This window comes from Danio aesculapii, chromosome 21 (assembly GCF_903798145.1).
Source record: "Danio aesculapii chromosome 21, fDanAes4.1, whole genome shotgun sequence".
NCBI lineage: Eukaryota > Metazoa > Chordata > Actinopteri > Cypriniformes > Danionidae > Danio > Danio aesculapii.
Genome location: NC_079455.1, coordinates 24113790 through 24140920, shown reverse-complemented (window position 1 = coordinate 24140920; position 27131 = coordinate 24113790). Strand labels below are relative to the sequence as shown.

The following is a 27131-nucleotide window of genomic DNA, read 5'->3' as shown; positions in this document are numbered from 1 at the left end:
TTGCTCTGTTAAACATCAATTGAGAAATATAAAAAAAAAAAAAAAAAAAAAAAAAAATACAAAGGGGGGCTAATAATTCTGACTTTGTATATATAAAAAATGAACACCAGTGGCTCCTGGTGATAAATTGAGAGCTGCACCTCAAATAGCACACTATACACTCATGCACTACGTACTTATGCACTTACACACTCAACAGCATATGTATGTAGTGTCGTCCCAAATGGAGCACTTATGTTTTTTTACTAAGCTGAAATTCAAACCATTTCCCTGAGGACGTTTGACGGTTGCCAAATCAGTGAAATAAATAACCAAACTATCAAATAATACTTGCCATGAGTATAACCGCATTCACCATTGGGAAGCGCTATAATCACTCTCGTAGGAAAATTTTGCTTTCACCATCCAAAATAAAGTTATCCAACATGTGCGTCCAATAGCTCCACCCCTTCCTCTACGTGAGCAAACCTGCGGTCGTTGAGCGCTTGAAGTGTCCATCATTACACATCTCATTTTCCCGGCTGAATGAGTGCATCATCCGGGTAATTAAAGTGTACTTATTATTTTAGAGTTTTCAGTGTGAACGCACTACTTACACTATTTATACTACAAAGTGGCGTAGAATAGTGCAGAAGTGTGCAATTTCTGATGCAGCTGAGGTCATATGAAGCACAGAGATAAGTCTGTGCAATAAACATCATTACCTTTAACTCAGAGATTCAGCAAAAAGTCTAAGGCAGGGGTTCTCAATCTCTGTCCTAGAGGTCCGGTAATTTTAGCTACAACCCCAATCAGTCACACCTGGGCTAGCTAATCAAGCTCTAACTGTGTTCAAACCAAAGGCGGTGAGAACGTCAAAGTTCACTCTGACCGGCCTGGTGACAACACTGTACAGATACTGTACTGTCGTCTGCTTTCACAACTCCAGCGGCAAGAGTGCCAAAATTCGCTACATTGATCTTGTATTTAACAGGAGTCGTTGCAGCATATCAGCTACCTTACTGCATAAAAACATGTTTTCTAGAGTGAAAATGTTGCGCACATTATCAAATTTAACAATGGAAGATCTAGTTGTTGCACGTGATGTTGCATTGCTCCACTTATCCAATGTGTCCATATGTCTGAAATACTCTGAAGCAGCAATACTGTTTTGTGCTGTCATTACAGTTAGCATGAGGTTCCCACTTTTTTAATATATATATATATATATATATATATATATATATATATATATATATATATATATATATATATATATATATATATATATATATATATATATATATATATATATATATATATATATATATATATATAAATAAATAAATAAATAAATAAATAAAATTAACGCACATTAGTAACTCGCCAGTAACTTTTTAATGTAGGTACCTCAAAGAAAAACATCATGAATAATTGGAAATCCAGTGACTGCAATAATCAAAGCCCCTATGATCAAACCCTTGGGAACAAGTGTGGTCGCAACCAAAGTTCACAGGACTGTGTTCTCTGGACTCTTCTCAAGCAGTGGACTTCTACATTCCGATTGCTTGCCGGTGAACCGCATCATAGCTCATTACCATAATGTTCACATGATTTCAACTCTACTCGATACCCACACTAGCAAAGACATGCCGTGCCGCTCTTCGCTGCTTATCGCCAACAGCTCCCATTGAAAATGTATGACTTCCGGCTACTTTATTGGTATTTTCAGTGTGAACGCACAGCTACTAGGCTTTCTAAGCACATCCTTGTAGGTGTATTGAGGCAAGATGGAGCTTAAAATCAGAAGGACACCAGACCTCCAGAACCGAGTTTGAGAACCTCTGGTCTAAAGCATGGGAAAAAAATGTAACAATTGGTTTTGTAAGATGTAATCATCTTCTGTGTTTTAACGTGTCATTTTTTTATTGCTGCAAAGCACTTTGGGCAGCCCCTTGGTTGTAACAAGGTGCTATAGAAAAAGTGAATTGATTGATTGTAAACTAATGCTAATCCCCAAGATAAAACAAACTATGATCGAAAGTTTGATGGTTGTGCAAAGATTGATGGATCTGTAAAAATAAAAGTGAGATTATGACAAAGTATTACAAAAGCAACGACGCGAAAATCCAGTCTTTTTGCTATAAACCCTAATTGTGACACGTGACAAAGGCTGCAGCAGTGTAATGATGTCCAGCACAGCAGTGCAGCTCATATTCTAATGCTGAGTCACAGCGTCTCGGTTTCTCACACTTTAATCAGTCAAACCTACAGAAAGCCACTGTTTTCTAATGGTCAAAACAGTGATGGAAAAATTGGCCTTTCACATCCTCTACGTCAAAACCTTTACACTCTCCTTATTCTTCTTTTAGCTCCAGCGGAACAAACCAATGTTTTCATTTTACTTTGGGTTGTCTTTTTTCCAACCCTCTGAGGGTAATATCATGCCATACGCCTGGTTTAAATGAGACCAGAGTGAAAAGAATATATAGACTGAAAAAAAGGGAAGAGGCTTAGGAGGAGGGAAAAAAAGAGGAGATGGATTTCAAATGCTACTGAGATGTGAACACATGCTGGCAAAGATTATCAACAATAAAGTTTATCATGTGTCCTAAAATGTGATGTCTTACTGACTTTAAATCATACTTATTTAAAAAAAAAAAAAAAAAAAGACGACAAAAAGTTGCTTTTGAATGATCTTTAAGAAGCTTTTTCCCCAAACAAACAAAACTGATTTTTTTTAAAGAAAATATTTAAATGTAATAAATACAAAGTATAATAAAAACGTAGCAATAAAATAACCATTACTAAGCAATGAATAGACATTTTTGTATTCGTGTTTTCTATTTTTGTAGTAACTTAAAATTTACCTGTTTATTTAATTCATTTGTCTATTGCTTAAGTTATTTTATTATTATTTATACTATTTATTCTTTATAACATTTACATAATTGTTAACAAGTTTAGTTAGATCTTTAATAAATTCTATTTTGTTTGTTTGGAAAAAAGCTGCTTAAAGATTGTTTAAAAGTAATGAATAGAAAATAATTTAAAGTAAACAGGTACATTAAATTACTACAAAAATTCTCATTGTACAAAAAAAACACAAAATGGATAAATTAATAAAAAAAATAATCCCAAAATAAAATAATAAATTGAACATTAAAAAGAAAAAAAGAAGAAAAAAGTACATAAAATTCAATGCATCCTAGAGCCTTGAAAGATGGCAATCAGTGTGACATTCACAAAAAGCTATTGTATGCCTTTAGAAGGAACTTGTAATTGAACCGTTTTCTCCATGTTGGCTCTTGACTAAGACATAAGAAAACTATTATTTTATGGAAAAGATGCGTAAAATACTTTTGCATTTTACATTCCACAGGAGGGGAAAAAAAACAGCAAAAGGGTTTGGAAAAACATGACATTGAGTAAATCATGAACAAATCCTTTAACTGTATAACATTTAGACGCGACTCGGATCAAAGCTGAGGCTGCCTGAATAAAACCAGCAGTCCTTCATTTCTCCTGGGCCTAATTACAGAACACCCCATGTGTGCTCAACCCCAACGCTCCCTACAAGACCCCCTTTTTCCACATGATAACATTAGGAGGTCTACGAACAGCGATTTCCTTCCTCTTCCACTTCAAAACACTGCTAATCACGCCATCAACTATCCCAACTTAATGTTGTTCCCTGGTCTCTTAACACACCATACAGCAAGCAGAAAGATTAATGAAACATGGCTTTAAGGTGTGCTGCTAAAAGAGGGAGAAATGCTTTTCTTGTGGGAAAGTCCCGGTTGTTTCCGCCGTCCAGCCAACTTGTTTCCTCATTCCCTGAAACTTCTCACAGAAGCTACACACACTGGGCAATGATACATGAGTTTTATTCCAAACCTCACCGAGCTGCCTCACTGCCTACACATGCAACACCGTAACGGTCACGTGACTCTTTATAAATGATTGATTTGGAATGCTCAACAACTCCACATAAATAGCACAAACAAAAGGTCCAAATGAAAAATCAAAAACAAATTATTTAATGATGGTATGCTAATGATGTGAAACAAAAATGCACTTAAAAGTACTTTAATTTGAATACGCTTTTTATTGAATAATTTCTCAACAAAGTAAATGCTTGAACTTAGTCAACATTTTTCCGCTCATACACCACATTTATTTATTTATGCTGAGCTCAAGGCAATGAAGTCTGGGAATGCGATATTTATCATCTATGACAATATCGCAATTGATGTTTTAACAGTGTGTGAGCAAAAGGGTTTGGCTGGCACTGAAGTCAGCATTTAGTTGTAAAAAATCTAAACAAAACAAAAAACATGTTTTAAAAGTCAAAAAAAAAAAAAAACTTCAATGTGTGATGAAGCCTATTAGAAGGCAATCAGAACTACCTTATAATTTGCATTAAGGCGGCATGATAAGAAAAGTACATTCAAGACACTGGCCAGATGATCACACTACAAGAAGACTGCAATAAACTCAACTCAATACTTTGTCAATCAAAAGAATATTAAAACATTATAATAAAAAAACAGCAGTAGGGCTGCACGAAAATGAGAATCACAGTTTTTTGCATAAAATCAAGATTTTTTTTCACAATTCTGTAGATATAAGATTAAGGTTAATACGAGTAGGCTATTATTGTCATTTCTCAAACATATGGTGACAACAACAACAACAATAAATTTTGCTAAATTTGCTAAATTTTGTATAGACTTGGAATGGTGGACTTGAACAGACTTTAAAGGTGTCCTGGTTGGTAATTCACAGTAAAGTGATGACATCAGAATACAACTATTCATAATTCTAAAGTTGATATATTTTGTTTGAGACATGTGCTTGTCATTTGTCATTGACAGCATTATTAGACCACATTTTCCACTGGTAAAAATGGAGACATTTGTCAGATATCAGATTCCCCTAATATATCGGTTAGAGTAGTTAAACTGACCCAGTAAACCCTTATTTTCATTAACACTGCGTTCGCTGAGAAAGAAAAAACATATTAAATGCTTGTCGTAATCATAACTTGTGCGATATGATCATTTAAATGAGGTGTGAGCTTTCGGTTTTACTTTCACTGCTGAGTGTGCTTATGCCATGGCTCCCGTCACTTTAAGAGAAAAAAAAAAAAAAAAAAAAAACAACAACAACAACAACATGCATGCATGCATGCATGCAAATCATACTTCCTGCGCGACTATCAAAGATAGCTCTGTGCAATAAACTGAACGTTATTTATAACTTTATTACCTGTTATTCTCGACCTATGCAGGTTCTGTTCACTAAAGTAGACATCATTGGCGGGCACGCATGCGTCCTCTCGGTAGTAAACAAATGTCAAATGCGTCATTACATTAAGACAGAAATGGCATTTTGGGGTGATTTATACCGTTTAAATACAGTAAGTGACACTTAACACCATTTGGAGGTGTCCATGTTGCTGTGAAGAATTGTGCAACCACCTTTATGCTTCTCTCCTGACCTTGAAAATATGATTGGCCAAATTGTAAAGAAGCAGAATTGAGATCATGTATAGGGTCGAATCGAGATCACAATCTTGAAACAGCAGTTTTAAAGTTGTATTCATATTGCAGAGTATTATGGATTGTTATAGGAATAAAAATATACACAAATAAATGCAGCCTTAATAAGCATAGGAGACTTTTCAAAATGTTTTTCCAATTTGAATTTGATTGAAATAAGCAGCATACATTCAGCTACAGCCTTTGAGTCTCATGCCTCATGCTTCCTCACAATACTGTTGAGGTTGACAGCCCACTAAATTTTTGAAACAAAACAGATGGTTAAAAGAGGAAGTGAAAAATGCCAAAAGATATGAGAGAGCAGTGATTTTAATCCAAAATGAAATGTTGAATGTTTTGATCATCCTACTTGGGTCATTTGTTTCTCTATTTCTGATGCAAGTGGTTGGTTCCAATCTCAAGCCCAAATCCCACCGTGGGACGCATTAGCATGGTGAGGACAGATTCAAATACACAAGGCAACACTGGTCTCAATGATCCATCTTTCAGGATGGCCTGCGACAGGGAGGGACTGAGAAATGAGCGGTTTGGGGGCTGAGTCCATGTTTGAGCGTGGGAGATGCGAACTCCTCACTGTGGTAGGTGCAGCAGAGGTCCAATACGGCTTCCTAAACAAACAGAGCTTTGAGCCTATGGGACGCTCTTCTGACATCTAGGAAATTTGCCCAGCGTATCATCCTAAAAAATCCCTTCTCAGAGTCCACATCCCAGATAGGAAAACAAGAGAGAGGGTGGGTACACAGGCAGACACACAAATTCAACTTGGCTTTGCCAATGTGGAGGATGTTGGAATAGAATACGTTTATTTGAATGATGAAGAGAGAGAAAGAGCCAGTCTGATCTCACTGAATCTCAGTGTTGAAGACACAGAAAGAAAAGCAATGACTCAGAGCTTGGTCTATTTCTATCAACTGAACTGCGACTCTGCATTCATTTCATACCTCATGCAAAACAAATACGCTAATAGGAAACAATGTTGATTGTTGACTACAAGGACACACAGTGAGTCAGAAGCAACAAAATGTAGCAAATGCTGTTTTCCCAACAAAATCTTTTTTGTATCTAGAGAGACAATAATACTTTGTCGTCAACCTTTTAAGAGGCTCTATATAAAATGTTAACTTATGGTATAAAGCAGAGTGACTTTGAAAGCAGTCAAATTGAAACAAGACCTCAAAAGCAGTTGCCGATGAGAGACTAGCGCAATGAGAAAAGCAGCAGAGCTTTTATTTTGCCACTGTTGACTGCTTCGAACGTTTACAGTCATAATCAAGAGGCTGTTTTATCATTATAATGATCCACATTATGACTCAAGATCACATGATTCATCTACCTAGGCTTATGACTATCAAGTTGTTTTGTAGCGATTAATTGATGAAGCTTATTTCATAGTATTATCACTATACTGACCCAAGCTGCCAAAAAAAAAAAAAAAATTACTTTAAAAGAAATACAAATAAATACTTGGCGTATTTCAAACCAATTAAATTCCAAAAAGATTATAAAGAATTAATAAAATGTTAAGAACTTGCGTAGTTTCAATTGCTTACTAGTTTCAATTACAATTTTAACGTTTTACTAACTAAGAAATTACCATTACCTAGGATAAATGAAAGTTTTTGTAGTTTTCATTTTGAGTTTAAATTAAAGGTGCAATAGTTGATCTGCCAAAATGCTAACCGGTTAGCATATTATCTTTGGACATCTTTAGCATATTATCTTGTCATCCTTCCTTCCAGCGCGCAAAAGTAACTCCAATATTGATTCAGGATTTTAAAAAGTTTAATTCAGCATTTCATTTTACCGCGACTGTGACGCGTCTGGTGTGCATGTGAATGTGCGGAAGCCCACATCTACATCTGTTGACAGACAGTTTGGGCTACTTATCGGAATTACGGGAGATGTTGGCCTGGCAATATTTATTTGGATGAACATTTTTTAGTTTTATGCCTTTCCCAGAATATAAAAATGCATATAAATATATTTACTATTGGACCATAAAGCATAAAGAGACTTTCAACCAGCACAACAAAAAAAGACAATCACCTACTGCACCTTTAATTAATGTCAATTATTGAACCATTCCAAATCGCACAATAACTTTATAAATGATCACACTGCATATGGAGAAATCTAATTTCAGCATGTAGTAGGTCAGATTAACATGAAAATGTTTGTGTCTGAACTATTAAGCTAAGCAATTAAGTCTCGAATCATTTGTTGCTGCTATTAACACCACTGAAAATACAATGAATATTCTGACAAAGCACTCTGAATGTTTAATTAAATATTTTATTTAATAATTATTAAGTACCCATAATGTCAATATTGGGATTGTTCATAATCACAACAATACATTGAATATTGGAATGCATCTAACTACATATATATGATGTCTGTTTGCACGCGAGTACACCACACATGCCTGTGTTTAATCCCAAAAGGCTTTCTTTCATAAGCTCCAATTTAGCAGCACTGAGGGACTTTCTAATTAAAGAGTGAGAGGAGACAGATGCACTTGGGTGGGATGCAGCAGTCAGATTCACTGCATATGCTTACGGATGAGAAACACATGAAGATAAAACTGATGAGCACTTCAAGCTAATACAGAAAGTCTTTCAATCACAAGCCCTTCACAAAAATCAAAAGACTTCCGGTGCTGCAGACACATCAGAAGTTAAAAGGTTGCCTCCTGGAGGCGTCAATAGCAAAGCACTCACATCAAAAAAAAAAAAAAAAAAAAAAAGTTGCAGGAATGTTAAAGCCATAAGTTCCAAGAACTTCAAAGATCCTTATGTGTATGATATGACAACAATGGTATGCGATGAGGATGATGACAACAGCATGCGAAGTCACATGCAGAGCTTCACATTTGCAGGCAATCATATCAGAAAATGCTATCAGACTGCAGTCATCGAGTGATGTCAGCAGCGAGGAGCTCGGCAGCCTTTATAATTACAGTCAGTGTATAACGTTTCCCTGTGTTTGAAAGAAATGGAACACAATTACAGTGATCCGCATCTGGCGTGGCTGTCAGAATTGCATTTCAGAGCGTGTGCATTCCAGAGTGACAAAATGAGAAAACCAGGAAGGACTCCATCAGTGGAACGCTATATATATATATATATAAAAAAAAAAAAAAAAAAAACACGACGCCAGCTCACTGAGATACTGAGAAGTTTGAGTGCTTTAGCCAGGCTGAACGAAGATCAGGATCTGGGCTGCAATCTGCATATTTCCATGTATGATTAAAGCACGTGTGCATCCACAGCGGAAGGATTTTTCTTAAAAAAATAAAATAAAAATAGTGGCTAGACTGTTATCCTCTGGTTGAACTGGGACATGTCATTCAAATCACACCAGCAGAAAACCAGAGAATAATACATTTACAGGTTTCAAATAACCCGAGTGATTCTAGAAAATCTCGAAATTTTGTAATATACCTGTTAAACGCAATCTATATGGATGAAAATGAAACAAAAATAATCAGTTTTGTATACGTTTAAACATAAGTGTACCAATGCATTAAAAGTTAATAAATTAATCTTGAAATAATACTTTCAAATTTAAATTCAATTAAGCAAACAAATGCATAAATGTACGCATTAAAGAAGTCAAATATATCACAAATGAATATGTGAAGAGGGTCACTTTAAAAGCGCACAACATCTAAACCTAGTTCACGCCCCAAAATACTGATAAGGCGTACTGGATATTAAACAATGCTTGTGTGGGAAACTAGTGACCACTTCACAGTCCCAGCGTGCCTGTGAAGGCTTGCTGAAAACCAGAAAGGACTGGTGTTCGCTGATAAGTAAAAGGCAAGGAATTGCATTTAAAGTTAAGCAGAACAGAAGGCAGCAACAAAGCAATGGATTTCACCCAATCAAAATGAACAAAACACAGGAGGCTTTAGCTAAAATAACCTGTAGTGGAATCTTAGGAACATGGACTGATGAGTGACGATGACCTTAGCATCAGGTTCACAACAGTAGGACTCGGGTTAGTGCTGAGAATGTTCTTAGATCGGAGTCTAATCCGCTGCATTCCAGGCATTTTAAAACAGGCTTAAAAAGCTTTCAATGCACCTCAACCAAACATTGCACTGGCTTAAAGCAGCTGAATTATGTATCAGCCAATACGTACTTTGCTGTGACGGGGATTGCATCAAAGTACTCTCATTATGCTATTGTATTTTGAAGGTTTCTAATTTTGTCTCCTACAATAGTTTTACAGCCATGTGATGTCAAACAATCCTTTAACATTCTTAAAATATACATTGGTTCATCAGCTCTTCCCCTCAGTGTCTGCAATGGTTTGTTTAAAGATCCAGTCTGTCTAAACACCTCCTTTCTGAGTCCGTTCACAGTGGTCAGATTTAGCTGATGTTGTGATTGGTTTACGGTTTAGTAGGGCTGTGCAATTAATCGAAATTCAGATTTGATTTCGACTTCTAACGATTTTGAAAAAACATGAACAGAGATAAACGACTGCATCATATACCACCCCCTTTCCAGTTGTACACATTTGTTGCTCTGCAAAAAACAGTTTCACATGAAAATGACTTGAAGCGTGTACTGTAACTTTTGCAGCACAGGCATGTGCATCATTCATTAATGTACATTCAAATCATTCATGTTCTTAAAAGCACACAAGAGATTGCATACTGTTGTGTGTGCGCGGTCAGCCTCAGAGACGAGCAGAGCACACGTATCTAAAGTCATTTTAATGAGAGTGCTTTAATGGTCAAATACATGCCAATGTGTCAAAACGCAGCGTTTAGTGAATATTCATATTAACCCTCATTTATGTAATAAGCAAACGAGTTGAGAATCAAAAGACATGAAAGTGAAACTACAGTATAAATCAGAATGGTACTGCTCTTAAAAAGGACAGTGCACAATATTCCTGCAGCCGACTGTATTTATCATTAATCAAACAATGACAGGACAAAAATCCCTCACTGCTTTTGACTGAAGGATTATTGTAGCGATAATTAAACGTTTTTTACTTACAGTGACGAACAATGCTTAAAAGCACAGTCTCTTTCATATTTTATTCTATTGTATTTATTTCCCTTTCCTTATTTACAGGGAGGAAAATAACTGTATATAATATATACAGTTGAAGTCAGAATTATTAGTGGCCCTTTATATTTTCCCACCAATTTTTGTTTAATAGAAAGCAGATTTTCTCAACCCGTTTCGAAACATAAGTTAATAACTCATTTCTAATAACTTTTATCTTTGCTAAAGACAGTAAATAATATTTTACTACATATTTTTCAAGATACTACAAGGTATTCAGTTTAAAGTGCAATTCAAAGACTTAATTGGGGTAATTAGGCAAGTCATTGTTTAACAGTAGTTTCTTCTGCAGACAATCAAAAAAAATTATTGCTTAAGGGGGCTAATAATATTGATCTTAAAATAGGTTTCAAAATATTTAAACCTGCTTTTATTCTAACCAAAATAAAACTAATAAGACTTTCTACAGAAAAAACATATTATAAGAAATACGGTGAAAAATTCCTTGTTCTGTTAAACATCATTTGGAAAATATTTATTTAAAAAATTAAAAAAAAAAAAACACAGGAGTGCAAATAATTGACTTCAATTGCATATCGTTTTGAATAATAGTGATTACAATTATGACCAAAAAAAAAATCATGATTATGATTTTTCCCATAATCAAGCAGCCCTACCGTTTAGTGCTTATGACAGAAATAAAACACGCATTACAATATCTAACTGTCTGCTTCAGGGATTTCCTTTGCTCCTGTACACCATTTTGCTAATAATAATAATGTACAATTTTTTCATCAAATTCTTATTAATTTGAAGAGCATGCAAGGCACATTCATTTTTATGGAAAAAGGCAACACAAAGCAAACAATTCCAGGCATCAGCCAAGTAAGGTTAAAGCTGACATTAAGCAGCCAAGGAAAACCATATCCTTGCATTATGCTAATTTGTAACAAACCTACATAACTTTGCACAGGAAGCATACTGGAACTCATTAATAAAAGTTCTTTTAGAACTGTTTCAATTTTTTGGGAGATAATCATTTCTTTCAAAATTAAATACTTTAAGGGTGTATTAAAAAAAAAAAAAGCATGATGATTCTTTATCTCAAGGAGTCTGGATCAATTCTCAAAAATTCTGAATTGATTCTGTATTCAAATAAGATTGATTTGGGCATGTGTAGGCATGAGCTCTGACCAGAAATTTGATTCAATTGGACAGATAGATAAATATAGATGTGGTGTGTCTGATCAGTTTTGTGGTCGCATTGCTCCAGAAAGCGAAAGTGAAACCTTGGGTCATCATAGACATGATGCACTAGTGGTCAACTTGCTACAATAAAACAAGCCCGCAATGCTTGCCCCACCTTTAAGCGCTTCTGATAGACCCTTGTCACATTTCCAGGTTTTCTCAGTAGCCGAAGTCATCATAGTTGTGAAAACTTAGAGTGCAGTGAATGGGAGAATACACCAGAATTTTTATTCAATCTTATTTGCTCAAATTATAAAAGAAAAACTTCATGATGTTATAAAGACTTTCAGAAAATAGAAAATAAAAATTGTGAGAATAACGTTATATTTACTGTCCTGTCCCATAAACGCTGCATCAGAAACACCTCACACAAGCGGTAATTTGTTTTGTTTTTTTGTAATTTGAAGCAAAGATGATACATAAATGCATATAAATGTTCATACTTAAAAAAATAAAATAAATAAATAAATATAAAAAAAATTATAATAAAAAAAAAAACTTAAGGATATAAGATGCTGATGACCATTTAAAACAGGCTTGTGAAAAGGGTCCTGGGACAGAGTCTGCAGGTAACTGCGTTTGCCACGGCTATACATTTCACGTGGGAGAGGTTCTATTTAATCTTTCATTCAATCATCAAGATGCTGTCAGGCTAGCTATATATACAATTTAATACCACGAACCCCATCGCAAAAAGGCTAACATTCACCAAGTTTAAACTTATATTGCAGCTCATGAAAAGACCAGTATTGCTATTATGATTATATATGCAAATAAGAAGTCATATGCCAAGATAAATCAGTGAATACCCTCAGTGACAACACGGCAATTAAAATTATCTACAGCTTAGTTCATCAGATTTGTCAAGAAATGCATGAAGGACCAGTATGTGTGTGCAGATTGCTGTTTTTAGTTTTGATTTATGCTGCGTTCAAATATAACAAATCTGTTGCATTCATACAAGCAATAGTCATACTATATGAAACCAGAGTTTCTACTGGTCAGTGTTTGGACTTTCAGCAGTTAAAATTTATAAAAAAAATAAAAATCACACTGAACTGAACTTCAACTCTTAAAACTGGACTGACACTGTTTCTATTGACAAATAAACTTGTATGTTAAGCTGCTTTGACACAATTTACATTGTAAAAGCACTAAAGAAATAAAGATGAATTGAATGAGGCAAGTTCCTATTCAAATGTAGTACCATATTGTAATACAGATAGGGTTTATAGATTCCCAGAATAACTACACATAATAAAAACTTACCATATACAGTATAATCTAATTTGATCTTTGAAACTTAGCAGACCTTTTTACTAACAGCTTTATTGCACAATAGATAAAAGGCATCCAAAAAGTATAATAGGGGGACTCATTATCATTCCACAGTTACAATCAAGATTCCTCCAGTTAAATTACCAATAACACTAAGGTAGTACCTTAGACAATGTGGGCGTTATACTGCAATCCAGTGGCTATAAGATAACACGCACCATTACTAAAGTGAAGTCTAAACTGTGACTAAATCATCAAACACACATACATAAACTTAACAGGGCTCTCATTAAAACCTTCCAGGGCTGCGGGTAAATACAAAGAGAGGGTTGAAGTGACAACACACCACATACAAACAGCCTTTTGTGAGGAGAGCTGCAGGCCCTTCGAGAGACCCCAGGGATTTCTGTGTCCCGGGACGATCTGAGAAAAATCTGAAACCTCCACACAATGCAGTAAATATGCAAAAACTGGGCCAGAATACATCATTCTGAAAACACTACGGAATATGAGATTAAAGATACGAAATCAAACCGCTCTGAGATGAGACACTGAAGGTGGAGAACTGCAGGAAAGAGAAGTCATGGCAACAAAACAACACTTAGGCAAAGAAACAAGTCAGGATGGATTACACATTTTATGAAATCTATACCCTTTTCTTTTCCTGTGTCATAACATCATGCAAAGCAATGACTTAAAGGTGTTTCATGATGCTTTCTCCGGGGCAATGCTGAGAGCCGCGAGCCCAATGGAGTGAGTGTTCACAAGTGTCGAGTCCTGTGAAGGAGCTTCAGATGGAAACTTTTGTTTTGGGTTTACCTTATGACTAAAGTTGTTGCACGTCCGCCAGTTCCTGCCTCTGAACGAGTGAGTTTTAGCTACTTGTACAATAAGGTAGCATTCAGAAAAAAAACAACACCCGCAAAGAAACACGGCACAGAGGAATATAAACCCACTGGCAGCTGGAGTTTCAGAAGTGTTATTGCAGAACAACACAAACAGCACACAAAAGCATAAATGCTTGGATATGCGCAAGGCATGCACCGTGGGTCACAGCGATCGCTTGATGCAAAAGTATAAACCAGCCTTCACAGTTAGAGATTATGAACTGGACTTTGGCATTTAAAAAAATGTTCTCTGAAGTCCATTTATGCTGAAAGGTTTTTACATCAATTAAAAATGAGGCATTTTAATATTGTGTTTGGCCCTTAATAAAAAATCTATTTTAATACTGCATTAAGTGCTGCATTTAAGACTTAGCAAATGTTCACTGCTACAACAGGGTAATTGTTTTGCATGCAAAAGTCTGTAATGAACAAATCTGGACTGACATGGTAAAAACACTTACTCAATTATGTTGCACCAACAGGATCTGATAAGTACTGTATTAAGTTTTAGGACCCAACAGTAAAATGTTGTTAAAATCTACAAACACTGCTTTACTGACATAATCTAGACCTTGTTTAAAAAAAAAAAAACTGGTATTCCTCAACTAGAACTGCAGTCATTCAATCCTCCGAACCACATCTACGTGAGCCGGTTACAAAACACATGTAACACCAAAAACAATGACCAAAGTCTGTGACCATGTAGGCAAAGTAGTGAAATTTGGGCTATGGTTAGGTGTAGAGATGGAGTTATTTTTCAAACCAAATTAAACAATTAAATGCAATATTATTAACAATATTTGACTCAGCAGGACTGCAACAAACTATCATTCTGATAATATAAAATCTAAGGATTATCTGAATGATTATTTAAATCACTGGTGTTTTTTAATGACTAATCAGAAGGTTTTGAATGATTTTGATTGAATAAGTTATACACATTCAGTGTTTTAGAAACGTCAAATTTTAGAAACGTCACAAATAACATTACTTTTTTAATTATACTTAAATATTTAAATACTTTAAATGTAAAATTATGCATTAACTTGAGCAGCTGTTTTCCCACGCTAAGTGTCTCTGTTTCACTGATGCAGTGGTGTTGCTTTTTAAAATATATGCTCATATTTGCTATAACTTGGCATGAGCACATCAAGTTCAGCTGGAGAAAGAAACGGTGATTTCTTTTTTTAAGATGTTGCCATAGTCACTCTTAAATGTCTGCGCTCCATTAATAATGCCTTTTTATAGTTGCGGTGTCCGCGCTTAACTCTGAGTTAGTCTCCTCAAAGTTGATTGACCTAACTCAGATCCACTATTCTGAAACCGAAATCTCTCTGTAAATCAACTCAGAGTTTCAAGTTAAAACTCCGAGTTGGTTGAACCTCCTTACTGAAACAGGCCCCTGGACGGCTACCCATAGAGATGTTCCAGGTATGTCTCACCAGGACGAGGCCTCGAGGATGACCCAGGACACACTGGAAGGACTATGTTTCTCGGCTAGCCTGGGAAAGCCTCAGGATCCCCCCGGAGGAGCTGGAGGAAGTGTCTGGGGAGAGGAAAGTCTGGGCTTTCCTCCTGAGACTGCTGCCCCCACGACCCGGCCCCAGAAAAGCAGATGAAAATGGAAAAAAAAAACTCCTAAGTAAATAATGATGTCTTCCTATTATGTTATTATTTCTTATAAATCAGTCCCGTTATTATTCATGTCAAGTAGTCATAAATATGGAACAATATAAAGGAAAGTCATAACCAGTAGCACTGCAATGATCAGATAATACACCCCATCATCCACCATCGACAGCTCCACAAAGCAATCAAGCCATAGAATGAAGTTCTACACAAGAGGTGAAAACGTCAACGTTAACCAAAGAACACAAGCTCATCGAAGACACACAGTAATCTTCCCACCCACAGAGAGACAGCTGCTTGATGAAGAGGTCACTGAAACGCGCCTGCCCTTCATGCTCCGGCAAAAACGATGGGCTGGTGCTGGTCATCTCAGAGATTAACACTGGGGAGAACTGCACTCAGAGATCAGCGACTGCCTGTTTGTTTCTCTCTCATGTTAACAACCGCACCATCACAACAGCACACACACAAACAGAGACAGCATCCTAAGCCGGCCTCTCCATTATTGCTTGGGCTTAATCCTCTTTTGTAACAGAGGGACAGATGAATGACTCCCAATTCTCTACGGCACTGACATCCCATCAACGTTCTCTTTAAACGTCACAATTTTAAATTGATTTCAGTCTGCTATTAAATCTCCCTGTGATCCTTCATTTCAGAAAAGCCAGTCTATTTTTGTTCTTCTGCAAAGAGCAGTTTGGGGACAGCTTTCAATATCTGATAGTGCAACTCTGCTTTAGCCCCAAAATACCACAAATTACATAAAGACATAAACAGACTCATTGTGCCATTTTATAATGTTAGAGTATAGACAAAAAGAATTTGCCTACCATGCAGGATAACAATACGAATTGGGATTTGAGTACTTTTTATTCATGATTAAAGGGTTGTTGAATATGAAATATTGAGCTTCCTGTCGTAGACTCCAATGGAAAAAAAATTCTATCAACTTTTCAGAAAATTTAAATAATATGATAAAACAAAATGTTTAATGCAAAAAAATAAAAAATAAAAATAAAATACAATAAAATATAACAATAATAAATTAGTTTATAAAAATATAAATTAGTATAACAATCATTAAATTGAATGTTTCTGTGTGCATGATGCTAATGCAAACATTTAACCCAATGGAAAGCACTAAAATGTTAATCCCTATTCATTATACAAATAGCAATTGTGTCAAAGGAAGCCATTTCGACCAGTTTTAGGGTCTACTTGGTGTATGATGAGAGTAGCGATGGGACATTAATTGAAGGAGCTTTTTTTTGCACATTTTGTCAGTAAAATGTGTTTGTCAGCACGTGTGTTCAGATGAAGCAGCCCTACATGCAAAAAATCAAAAATTAATAATCGGTTTTAATTTCAATGCAATCAGTCGGTAATGACATCATGATCATAATCTGTCTGGGATAAAAGACAGCTATATGCAGTGAATTACGAGAGGGTAATAAATGAAGCATGTGAAATTATGACAGAATAACATGACTTTACACCAAACCCACTTCATGAAAGAGTTTGAAATAAATCTTTACTTTTCATATTATTGCGTGTATATTTATCAGTCATCCTGAACCAATGAATGCAGTTAAATCATCTTATTCAGCAACAGCTATGGGGATTTCCTCAGTTTCCGTGAGTGTGCCCTCTGGACTTTCAAGGACATTTACTGTTGATCACACTGTGCTTTCTTGATAAAGGCTGATTTATACTTCTGCGCTGACGGTCGGGCACAGCCTTCGCACAGTCACATAGCCCTCACCATGGCTGAGAGACCGATCCTGACGTGCAAGCTCTGTGATTGGTCAGCTTGGTTGTGTTGACAGCGCTGAGAACTGTGAGGGTGTCGGAGGAAGTGTTTATCAAGTGTTAAGTTCCATGGAGAAGCTCCAGAAGATGGATACTTTTGTTTTGGGTTTACTTTAGATTAAAGTTGTTGTAGTCCACCAGTTCATGCCTCTGAACAAGAGAGTTTGAGCTATTGTACAGTAAGATAGCATTGCAGGTATTTCCAGTTTAAACAAAACACCCACAAAGAAACTCGACACAGAGGAACATAAAAACCTGCGGCCAGCTAGAAATTTGGAAGTGTTATTGCAGAGCAACAAACAGAACACAGAAGTATAAATGCACGGCTACGCGAAAGGCATGTGCCATGGGTTACGGTGATTACTCAACGCAGAAGTATAATTCAGACTTAAGTAGTGCATGACAATTGTAGCTTTGCTCATGACATATACAATTCTTTTCAATTAAATCGCCTAGCCCAGAATAGGGTTCTTCCTCGCTTAAAAGTATAGTTGGTACCATCAGATTTTTTGCTACTTGAAACAAACACTATTTGGATTGATTCTTGTTATCTTATGTAAAACATTTCATTCTAAAAAAGACTTACATTAAATGTAATTAAATACATGACCAGGGCATGAAACCGCCGCCAAACCGTCGGTAGCCATAATTTTTGTCTGCCTGATTTTTGTTAAGTCGAAGGTGGCACAACATTTGACGGATGTGACCACCTCACAATTTTCTATGCAAGAAAACCTCTGCTAGTGGAGACACACCTCAGATACAAGAGAGCATTCAATTGGTCAGAAAATTAGATGAGAAGAAGTTGAAGTGATGAAGTTGAGTGACGTCACGAAAAAAAAAATTCTGAACTATACTGAAATTAAGAGCCTCCTGAATGTAAACTCTGCCGTTGTTTTGGAACAAATTAATTAAGACTAACATATTTATAACAAAAATAAACAAATTCTGTGGGGACTTTAAGCTTGGAGAGAGGTGAAAGGCTGACATCAGAATCACACTGGTACAGAAGGTGAGCTCATACTCCACCATACAACCATGCACCAGCAGGCTCTCACAAGAGCAGATGAAAGGGTCTAAATAAAGAGGTCATTCATTATTCAACCCCGCACCACAGCAGCATGACCTAGAGCACCAAAGTGGAGAAATCTCTACTCCTACAACCACAAAACATGCATGTTTCTCATAGGTTTCTCATGAATAAACAATGAGTAAAGAACCTGGCTGAGACTTCGCCACGTGTATTGATGCTTTAATGGCCTTGCAGACCAACTACTTTGTTTCACCTCACATATTCCATGTCAGAAGCATTACAAGATTATCAATAAAACCATGCTTCAGACGGATCTTACTCTCAGACGCACCGCTGGCCCCATCAATTGAGTCTTGATAAGAAAGAGCACTCAAGGGGCCGTGTAGCAGTGATTTAAGCTCTAGAGAAATGCTGGGATTGAGAGAGTGCTGAAAGGATTGCGTTTAACACCACTAACGCTTCACTTCCCACCATTATGTTTTAGGGCTTTTATCGATTACCAAGAAGACAAATCAAGACAACAGTGAAAGAAGAATTAGAAATTGTGTATTTATATAATTGCTTATATTAGTTTCTGATGTTAGCCATTTCTGGTTTAGGACTCATGTTAATTGAGCATGGTTGACTTTCATTTGAATGGTTTAGATCTGCCATCAATAAATTATTGGTAAAAAAGGTAAACATCAGGACAATCTACATTGATATCATGTCTTAATGATCAGTACCTGGATGAGACCACATGAGAAAACTAGGTTGCTTTTGAAAGTGGTGTTGGTGAGGGCCAGCAGTGGGTGCTCAACCTGCAGTCTGTACGAGTCCTAACACCCCAGTAAAGTGAAGGTGACACTATACTTTCAGTGGGCACCGTCTTTAGCTTGAGACATTAAAACCAAGGTCCTGACTCTGTGGTCATTAAAAATCCCAAGGCACTTCTCATAAAGAGTAGGGAAGTAACCCGCTGTCCAGACCAAATTTCCACTATCAGCCCTTACTGATCATAGCCTCCCAATCACCCCGATCTACCAAATTGGCTCTATCATCCATCGTCCAAGTGGACTCCCCCCACTCCCATGATTGTGAAGCACTTTGGGTGTATGGCCATACATGATAAATGCGCTATATAAATAGACATTACATTTACAATAATACAAATATGATCAATTGCAGAATTATCATTGGCATTAACGTTATTATGTTTGTTTTAGCAAGAAACTGAAATTTACCCCATCCATTTGATCTTATTGCGAAGAATTCCTCCATACATTGTCATAACTCGTCTTTTTTTAATATACTTCTTGTACATTGTATAAACTTTAAATAAATCAGTGTAAATCACTGCCCCATTTTTTGCAATCTCTCAACTAGATCTGCTTGCACCGAATCAGCAGTCATTAGATTGAACCAGGTTTCCCTAAATTTCATTCAGTCACTCACATAATGCATGCATGATGTCATCCTTTTACAAAATTATAATGGTATATACGGCAATAATGAAATCTTTTCAAAAACTATGAAAACAAATTTTAAAAATGTGCACTTGAAAATGAGAAAAAAGCTGCTTTTAGTTAAAAACGGTGTTATGCAAACGCTCTCCAAGCCTGCCGGGGTCAGAACTTCAAATGTGGAACATGCCAAGATTTTGCTCTTAGGCACATTTGATGATTTTAAAACTTACTTTCACACTTGTTGATCTCATGCTGCATAAAACTAGGAAATTGAAGAATTCAGAATTTGTACCTCACAATAAGTAATAGGCCACCAAAGTGCACCCTGTTCATAGAGTACTACAATATCTTCTATACAAAAAGTCTAGATACTGATTTACCCAACTGAAATACTCAGACATGTGGTGAAACTCTGCCTTCAACAAAGAAAAAGGCCTGAGAGAATATTAAGCTATTAACCAACCAATTTGATCGAGGGATAAAAATGGAACACAGTGACAGAGACAGAGAGAGAGAAAAGCAATTAAGACGACATGAATGAGATGGAGCGAAGAGCAGTTGGGGAGAGAGAGAGAGAGAGAGAGGGCTAGAGAAAGACTGGGAGTGAGGGAGGGACATGCAGAGTGGAATGCCAGGGCTAATCCCCAGCTCCTGTGTGGTATTTTAACTGTTATTCTTTCCTCCTCTCTCTCCTCATTCCCCTGCCGCCATCACTCACTGCAGTGCAGCTAGCAACCACACCATGTCTGGACAAACCTGAGGACAGGAGATGCAGTGGATGACTTTGCTGGACATGTTTTAAACTGCAACTCTGACATGTCACCTTGGACAGGTCAAATGTTTAGAAATCACAAAATACTAAAAGTCACAGTGGTTTACACTAATCAAAATGCAAATGACCAGCAAAGTTTGGAGGCTTTAAAACATCCCAGCCCTGTCCAAATGTTTACTTTCTAAATGCATGCCACAGACAAAAAGACTACTGTTGTCATTTGCACTGCTGAACGGCGTGGGAATACATGACAGGAAAACGATGGAATTCGCTTCCAGCGTATGAGCGAGCAATCGATCGGGCGCGAGGACGACGTCTTGTGCAGACAAACCAGTCACTATGGATACCGTCCCACTGTGCATGAGCCAGAGAGCGGTGTTGTGGTCTGACCTCTGCCTGCATGTGTCCCCTACAGCTGCAAAATGATCCAACACAGCTGAAGTCCGTTGCTAAAAGAAGGCAACTGCGGTCATGACAGGTGTGCTTGTAGATAACCAGACAGGGACAGGATGAGTTTAACCGTCAATGGACATTGTGCTTGTAGGAAAATTGAAATGACCCTTTTAGGAACAAAACAAGCACTTAAAGATAATTTTAGACCAGCTAGAAATCTGATGAATGAACATTTCCAGCACATATAATTGCTAAACCAAAAATGTGCCAAACGATGCAAACGTCACCTTAGGCAGCGAAGCATAATAAACTTACTTATGATTAGGCCCACATGGAATCAGAGCGCGCAGAATTCCGCAGATTTTTAGCCCATCGTTGATTCGGTTCATTTACTTGTGTAAATGTGTGTAAAATTATTTATTCAGTTTTTAAATTAATTTCAGTAAAATTCTTGACTAATATGAAAATATTTATGATTTATTTATAATACAGCTTGTGAAGTATTTTTTTTTTGTCTTTTAGTAGATATATTATATGAGAGACTTGCTTTTGTTTACCAAATAAGTGGATCTAATTGGATTTGCATTGTAAAGATTAAATATAAATTAAAAAGGTATTACTTTTTATTTAACTTATCAAGGTTTTAGTTATGATACTCCCAAAATAATTCAGCATAAATCAGCAATTTACCAAAATTCTTTGCAGAAATAGCAAAAAATGCCTTATGATTAAGGCAAGACATTGCAGTACAAGAAGAAAAAAAAAACTACATTTTGAGATTTTTAGCTTATACATTTTTCATATAGCCTACTTTTCTGGTTCCACTCCTTTCCACAAAGCAATTTTTGTACTTGTATCAATCAGTGTCTAGATTTAATTTACAATACAGGTTGTATACATAAATTACCCTTACATAGACCAAACTTCTTTTTTTTTAAATATCTATATTTCAGATTTTTTTATTTTATTTACAGAGGGTTAGTCCCATAAAAAATCCTGATCAACAGCATTTTGCTTATAAAAATGTTAAAACGTATATATTTCTATAAACCGATATAACGTTAAAGAGACAACCAAATGCCCCTAGGTTAAAACCTTTGACTCCGATATGGCAATGAAGCCAGAAATTAAACCTAACTGTTCAGATTTGTGTGCTAGAACTAACTTCTTTATCATTAATTTTCTAGAACAACAAGGCTGGATTTTTCTGCTACAGACAGAAATTAATGCTAAACAATCAAACAAAACAAAGAGCGCAACATTTGGCATGAATTACGAAGTGGCAAACGAAAACTAACATTCCATTACCAACATCAAATGTCAAGGGGTTACTCTGAATAATATCCGAGTATTCTTTGAAGACTTGCAGTTAACGTTAGAGACAAAGGTTTATTTTTGTATTAAAACCAGCGACTGTTTTGTTTCTCAGTTTCTGCTCGGATGTTTCCATGGCAGCTGAATCTCAGTCCTCGTGCTCGCGCAATCAGCGTAGTTTGAGGTTAAATAACGGAATCTGACAATTAAAGTGGAACAATTCAGCATCCAGAGAGAATATTTTTAAGTTATCCTAAACGAAACCCTATATATTGAAGTTATAGAAACTTTTCGTTGCACAAACGCCGTTGCATGGTGACGTTTTCTGAGGGACTGTCCGCGAGTCTGGACGGCATCATGTTTAGGCGCTCAATAGTTTCCACAGACCGCTGGATTCCCCCAAACTTTGCAAAGGGCTTGCGCGCTCACGACACAGCAAATAAAGCACGATCAAACCTACCTGACACAAACGAGAGCATGAGCAGGACTCTCACATTCAGTCCCGGTTGATTCGGGTTATTCCTGAGAAAATGGGCAGTCATTGTCAGCGCCATATCGCCGCCCGAGCTCTCGCTTCTCTCGCTCCCCGAAACTCTGAAAGCTCCTCAGCAACAACTCCATAGGGAAAAGGCTGCGTCTGGACTGTACCACTCTGCCTCTTCGTTATAGGGGTGTGTGGTCTCACCTGAAGCCCTTTCAGTGCAAACACAATACATGTTAAACGTTAAATGTTGACAGGATGTGTTTGGCTGATTTTAACATTTTTTTTTATTTTACCTTTAGGTAACCCCCCTCCCCCCAATATAGCTTACACAAAAACTTGAAAAATGTAAGCATGAATTGTTTTAATCCCAAAGTACATTTTAAAACAATAACTGTTTTGTACAGAATGAACACAAATTACAAATCAATCAATCAATCTATCTATTGAATTTATTTAATGAATCAAAACACTGCATGCAATTTGCAACTTCTTCTCTTCACTTTTATAGCGCCACCTTCTGTTCAATAATGAAAATGTAAGCAAATTCCTTGATGTAGGCAAATAACAAAATTAAATGTCTGTTTTGTATACGCCTCTTATTTAGACATGTATTTGTTTATAAAAAAAACTCATACATTTCAAATAAACTTACGAATAACGAGCTCATATTAACTTCATTTCCAAAACATTGTCCACATTTCCAGTCCAGTATCAATATTTAATTGATCATTTGTTACATTAAATCAACATACAGCTCAAATAGGATTTGAAAGGGGGATTTAGAATTAATTTTGGAAACATTCTATACATTCAATGCTTAACTTGGCTTCATGAGAAAGTGATTATACAATGACCACAAACAACATATGATGTAAACATGTATTGTATAAACAAGCAAGCAAGAGGAACCCAAAATATGAACATGACAGGCTACCTTAAGTCAGGGGTGCCCAAACTCAGTCCTGGAGGGTCAGTGTCCAGCAGATATGAGCTTTAACTTGCCTCAACACACCTGCAAGGATGTTACAGCCTAGTAAGAGCTTGATTAGCTAGCCCAGGTGTGTCTGATTGGGGTTGGAACTTAACTTTGTAGGACAGCGGCCCTCCAAGACAGAGTTTGGGCGCCTCTACGCCCAAAAGTGTTTTCCTCTTATAGAAAACTGTTAGAACGAAAATGTTTAATGTAACCCATTGCATTAAGGAAAATGATATACAAAGGCCAAATTTGTCAGACTGGTCACAATGTATATTCCATACAGACAAGAAGATGAAGAATATGAACAACATACAGATTGTAACACTCTGTTGTTATACTACTGAAACCGGATTAATTTATAAATTTGTGTTTGTCTTCATATAGTGCCAGAGGCCTTTGGCTGAATTCAAAATGGTGTCAGAATAAATGTTCAATATATACAAGTTACAACACATATATGAAATATTAAATAATGCCAATAATCAATATTTAAACAAAAGTGCTGTGTATACATTTCTTTGATTATTCATCCTTAAAAAAAGCTTCAGAGAGCTATAGTAGATTTGTAGAAAACGTAGAAACATTTTAGATGTACATTTGTGGAATGTAAGGGTCATCTGAATGTCAAAGGAACCATTTATGCCGATACATTCATTCATTCATTTTCTTTTCAGCTTAGTCCCTTCATTAATCTGGGGTTTGAACGGAATTTTGATGAATTAAATTTTTTGAAAACTTAAATTTGAATAAAAAATGTAAACATTATACAGAATATAAAATAAAAATACATCTTAGGTCTTTATTTGCCATTTCTATTACCCAGAGAATGTATTGTCCCACCCATGTCCCACAAAAAGGGCTAATTTTCAGTTAGCGTCAGGCTTAATCCCCTTGTACCCCCCGCTAATCCACTCAGAGCCCCCTTTTTAGGATTTCATCTCATCTGTGCTTTTCTTACCTCAAAGCTGCAAGAAAACCCCTCACCCCAATGCCGTTACCTCTTGGTCAGAGTCAATTTGGGACATATAGAAATGACTGAGCTAATCCAACAAACGACAAATGCACTGAACGGCTAATTGCTCCACCCTATAATGCCAGATCAGCAATATGTTGACTTTCTGTCTTGTCTCAGTCTAACAAAGATAAGTTAATTCATTTATCTGAATGGTAGCTGGACCACAATGAAAGACAGGAAGTTATACCACCCCAAAGAAGGCTCGTTACTTTGATTTATAGGGCAAAATATAATATTCAATCTTCAGGGCTTTGCTGATTACAGTATGCCTCCAGAAATGGACTCAAACATAAGTTGATTACTGAAAATAAAAACAAAACAAAGGGTCTTTAAAGTAGATTTGCTCTTTATGAAGTTGTCTGAACTATTTCCCAAGATCACAACGCACCATCGACAAAGTCAGTTCTTTGTTTTTCTGATATTTCCTCCATCAAAGGCAGAGTTCCCCAGACTCTCCCACAGCCCTTCAGAACAGAGCAGCAAGCCTTTCTTTCAGCGGCCCAAATGAACTGACCATCTCCTCGTCAACAATCTCACTGAGAGACTCTGTCCATTCAGCAGAGGTTTTGTCCATCTGCTCCCACAAGGTTTGGCTTATACAAAGACCCTGGCCCATCCTCATCGTTCCTCCAGCTAAAGCCTAAATCCCTTTTTTGTTGTTTGTTGACTCGTCTTTTTTCCTGACGCAGTGCATGAACTCAGCAATCAATTCTCTCTCTTTTGGTAGTTAGATACAAACGGACTCAGTTTTTCATTGTGAGTGATGCCTATTGGAAAATAATGTTGTGTGGAGACACTGGAAATTTATGAACATCTTTATTCAATGTTTTCTTCAACAGCTGTTGTGTGTGCCAGTGTTTCACCTTCCTATTTGGACTGGAATTATTCTAAAAGCAAGTTTTTCTGCTAACTTGTTCTTTTACCATTTGTTAATCTGGAAAAGGAGAAAAGCGGTGAAGAAAAACTGGGCACACGTTTTCACCTGGCAGTGAGAGACAGACTATTTATGAGCACCTCCAAGTGATTAAACAATTCAAGAAGGACTTACTCACCTGGTGACCGACAACTTTATGATGATGAATAACTTAATTCTGATGTATGTTTCACAGTTCTTTCTAATGCGTGACAAGGGATCAATAAAGTTTGACTTTATTTCTCGGTCTGAATGAATTCTGTCTCTATATTCTGTCAAGTGAAAATGTGGCATGCCATTAGAAAGGCAGGTTCTGCTGACTACAGTCACCTATACAGAGTTACAGTTAGATTACAGTTAAATTTAAAGTCTTGATTTCATTAAATTTTATGATTTCAGTTTGGATCATACTTTAAAATAAGGTTTCATTAGTTAATGTATTTAATAACATGAACTTAATGTGAACAATACAAGTACAGCATTTAAGATTCATTCATTCATTTTCATTTTCATTTTCTTTATTTGTCAGAATGACCGCCAACTTACCCAGCATATGTTTAAGCAGCGTATGTCCTTCCAGCTGTACTCCCAGTACTGGGAAACATCCATACACACTCATACACAACAGCTAATTCAATTCACCTATAGCGCATGTCTTTGGACTGTGGGGGAAACCGGAGCACCCAGAGGAAACCCACTCGCACATGGGACTCGAACCAGCGACAATTTTTGCTGTGAGGCGACAGTGCCATCATTTTATTAATTATAGTTAAACATTTACTAATGGATTATTAAAATCCAAATTCATGCTTGTTAACATTAGCCTATTTACAGTGAGTAAAAATTAACAACTTTATTTTCCATTCAATATATATTAACTAACATAAACATATACTCTAATAAATTTATTGTTCATTGTTTGTTCCTGTTACTAAATGCATTAACTAACAATGCAACTGTATTATTACTTGGGTTTTACCTAAGTTAGATATAAACTCCATTGAGAAATTACAACCTTACAATGTGTGCACGCGTTATAAGTATAAAAAAATTAATTATATATAATTTTATAAATATTATTCATTCATTTTCTTTTCAGCGTCCCTTTATTAATCTGGGGTCGCCACAGCGGAATGAACCGCCAACTTATCCAGCATATGTTTTACGCAGCGGATACCCTTCCAGCTGCAACCCATCTCTGGGAAACATCACACACATATACTACGGAAAATTTAGATAACCCAATTCTATTGTACCGCATGTCTTTGGACTGTGAGGGAAACCACAGCACCCGGAAGAAACCCACGCGAACGCGGGGAGAACATGCAAACTCCATAAAGAAATGCCAACTGACCCAGCCGAGGC

The 27131-nt window shown here is 36.5% G+C and overlaps 1 protein-coding gene across 1 annotated transcript in view; it reads right to left on the bottom strand.

The window, feature by feature from the left end:
- nectin3b (nectin cell adhesion molecule 3b) overlaps window positions 1-22989 on the bottom strand; it is a 61398-nt gene extending 38409 nt beyond the window's left edge. Inside the window, exon 1 of the mRNA XM_056446622.1 lies at window positions 22839-22989. Coding sequence (XP_056302597.1) covers window positions 22839-22932 — 94 coding nt within the window. The 5' untranslated portion in view covers window positions 22933-22989. The remainder of the gene's footprint in view (window positions 1-22838) is intronic.
- Between the last annotated feature and the right edge of the window lie 4142 nt (window positions 22990-27131).